This window comes from Lampris incognitus, chromosome 19 (genome assembly GCF_029633865.1).
Source record: "Lampris incognitus isolate fLamInc1 chromosome 19, fLamInc1.hap2, whole genome shotgun sequence".
NCBI lineage: Eukaryota > Metazoa > Chordata > Actinopteri > Lampriformes > Lampridae > Lampris > Lampris incognitus.
In genome coordinates this window covers 1,463,970-1,466,050 of record NC_079229.1, presented here as the reverse complement: position 1 = coordinate 1,466,050, position 2,081 = coordinate 1,463,970, and the positions used below count along the sequence as shown (strand labels likewise).

General features: G+C 59.8%; 1 protein-coding gene across 1 annotated transcript; it reads right to left on the bottom strand.

The window, feature by feature from the left end:
- Positions 1–340: 340 nt before the first annotated feature.
- LOC130130099 (neurogenic differentiation factor 6-A-like) lies at positions 341–1,444 on the bottom strand. The gene has a single exon (XM_056299829.1). The coding sequence runs from the start codon at positions 1,442–1,444 to the stop codon at positions 341–343; it is 1,104 nt and encodes a 367-aa protein (XP_056155804.1).
- Positions 1,445–2,081: the final 637 nt, after the last annotated feature.

The following is a 2,081-nucleotide window of genomic DNA, read 5'->3' as shown; positions in this document are numbered from 1 at the left end:
TCTCTCTTCCACTCTCCCTCTCTCTCTCCCTCCCTCTCTCTCTCTCTCCCCCACTGTCTCTCTCCCTCTCTCACACTCTCTCCTCTCTCTCTCTCTCTCTCTCTCCCCCACTCTCTCTCTCTCTATCCCACTCTCTCTCCCTCTCACTCTCTCTCTCCCTCCCTCTCTCTCTCTCCCCCACTGTCTCTCTCCCACTCTCTCTCTCTCTCTCTCTCTCTCTCCCTCTCTATCCCACTCTCTCTCTCCCCCACTGTCTCTCTCCCCCTCTCTCTCCCTCCCTCTCACTCTTCCACTCGCTCTCTCTCTCTCTGTCTCTCTCACACACGGGCGCGCACGTCCGCTAATTACGGAAAGGCGTGTTTAGCTGGTCTTGGACCGAGCAGAGCTGGCTTCTGAGGTGGAGGTCGTACGGGACGTGGAGGTCTGCGGAGGACCCTCTCGCCACGGCGCTCTGGCCGCCGAGGGCGCTTCTCCCGGACGCCACCGCGCAGCGGCGCGTGGCGTAGTGGCAGCTCGCGCCGTAGTCGGCAGGCTGTTCGTGTTTCAGGGAGAAGATGCCGTTGAAGCTGACGAGGGGGGGGCTGAGGGGGGGACTCGAGCAGTCGGGCGACGCGCTCTCGTAGTAGGACTCGTAGGCGCCGCCGCAGTAGGCGCTATAGGGCCGGAAGGGCTTGCCGCTGTCCGCGGTGCTGCTCCCGTGGCCCGAGGGGGGCCCCCCCTCGGCACCGTGGCGGTGCCGGTAAGACGGGTAGACGGCGTGGAAGGGCCCGCCGGGGAAGGAGGCCTCCCCGCCGGGGAAGGAGGCCTCCCCGCCGCGCTCCGTGCTGCGGCTCGGCTGCAGGCAGCCGGCCACCACCAGGCCGGCGGCGGTGGGCTGCAGGCAGCCGGCCAGCAGGCCGGCGGTGGGCTGAGAAAGTCCCCTGCACAGCGTCTGGACGAAGGCCACCGGGTCCGGCCTCTTCCCGGCGGCGAGGACCTCCGACAGAGCCCAGATGTAGTTCTTGGCCAGCCGCAGCGTCTCGATCTTGGACAGCTTCTGCGTCCTGGTGGAGCACGGCACCACCCTGCGCAGGCGCTCCAGCGCGCTGTTCAGCCCGTGCATGCGATTCCGCTCGCGCGCGTTGGCCTCGACGCGCCGCAGCTTAACGCGGTCCACGCGGGCCTGGCTCATCTTCTTCCGGCGCGGACCCCGGCGCCGCGGCAGGCCGCCGTCAAAGCGGCCCCCCGCCCCCCCCTCCGCCTCCCCCTCCGCCTCCCCCTCCGCCTCCTCTCTCTCCCCCCCGTCTCTCCCCGAGTCCGGCTCGGCCCCCGGGGCTTTGCCGAGCTCCGCGCGGGGCTCCGGTTTGACGGCAGGCTCGCGGTGCGGCCTGCTGACCTGGTGCTCGAGACAGAAGCCGCCCCGGAACCGCTTCTCCGGCGTCTCGTCCAGCGGCAAGGTCAGCATGGCGCTCTTCGTGGGAGGGACGGAGAGGAAGAGGAGGAAGAAGAAGAAGAAGAAAACAACACAGACAATTAGAGATGTCCTCTAACACGTGCCACGTATGCAGATGAGATACAGCAGCATTACATGAAGACCGGAAATACACCTGCTGTACCGTGTACAAATACACACGCTCTACCGTGTACAAATACAAACGCTGTACCGTGTACAAATAGACCTGCTGTACCGTGTACAAATACACACGCTCTACCGTGTACAAATACATTATACACGGTACAGCGTGTGTTAATACACACGCTGTACCATGTACAAATACACCTGCTGTACCGTGTATAAATACACACGCTGTACCATGTACAAATACACCTGCTGTTCCGTGTACAAATACACACGCTGTACCATGTACAAATACACCTACTGTACCGTGTACAAATACACCTGCTGTATTATCTATATATTAGACATACACATGCTATACCGTGTAGAAATACACATGCTGTATCGTGTATATATTTGTATTGTGTATATATTACAAATACACATGCTGTATTGTGTATATATTTGTATTGTGTATAAATTAGAAATACACCTGCTGTATTGTGTATATATATATTGTATTGTGTATATATTAGAAATACAC

Bases quoted from the DNA above. Each gene is read 5' to 3' on its own strand.
- LOC130130099 (XM_056299829.1), bottom strand. From the start codon at position 1,444: ATGCTGACCTTGCCGCTGGACGAGACGCCGGAGAAGCGGTTCCGGGGC.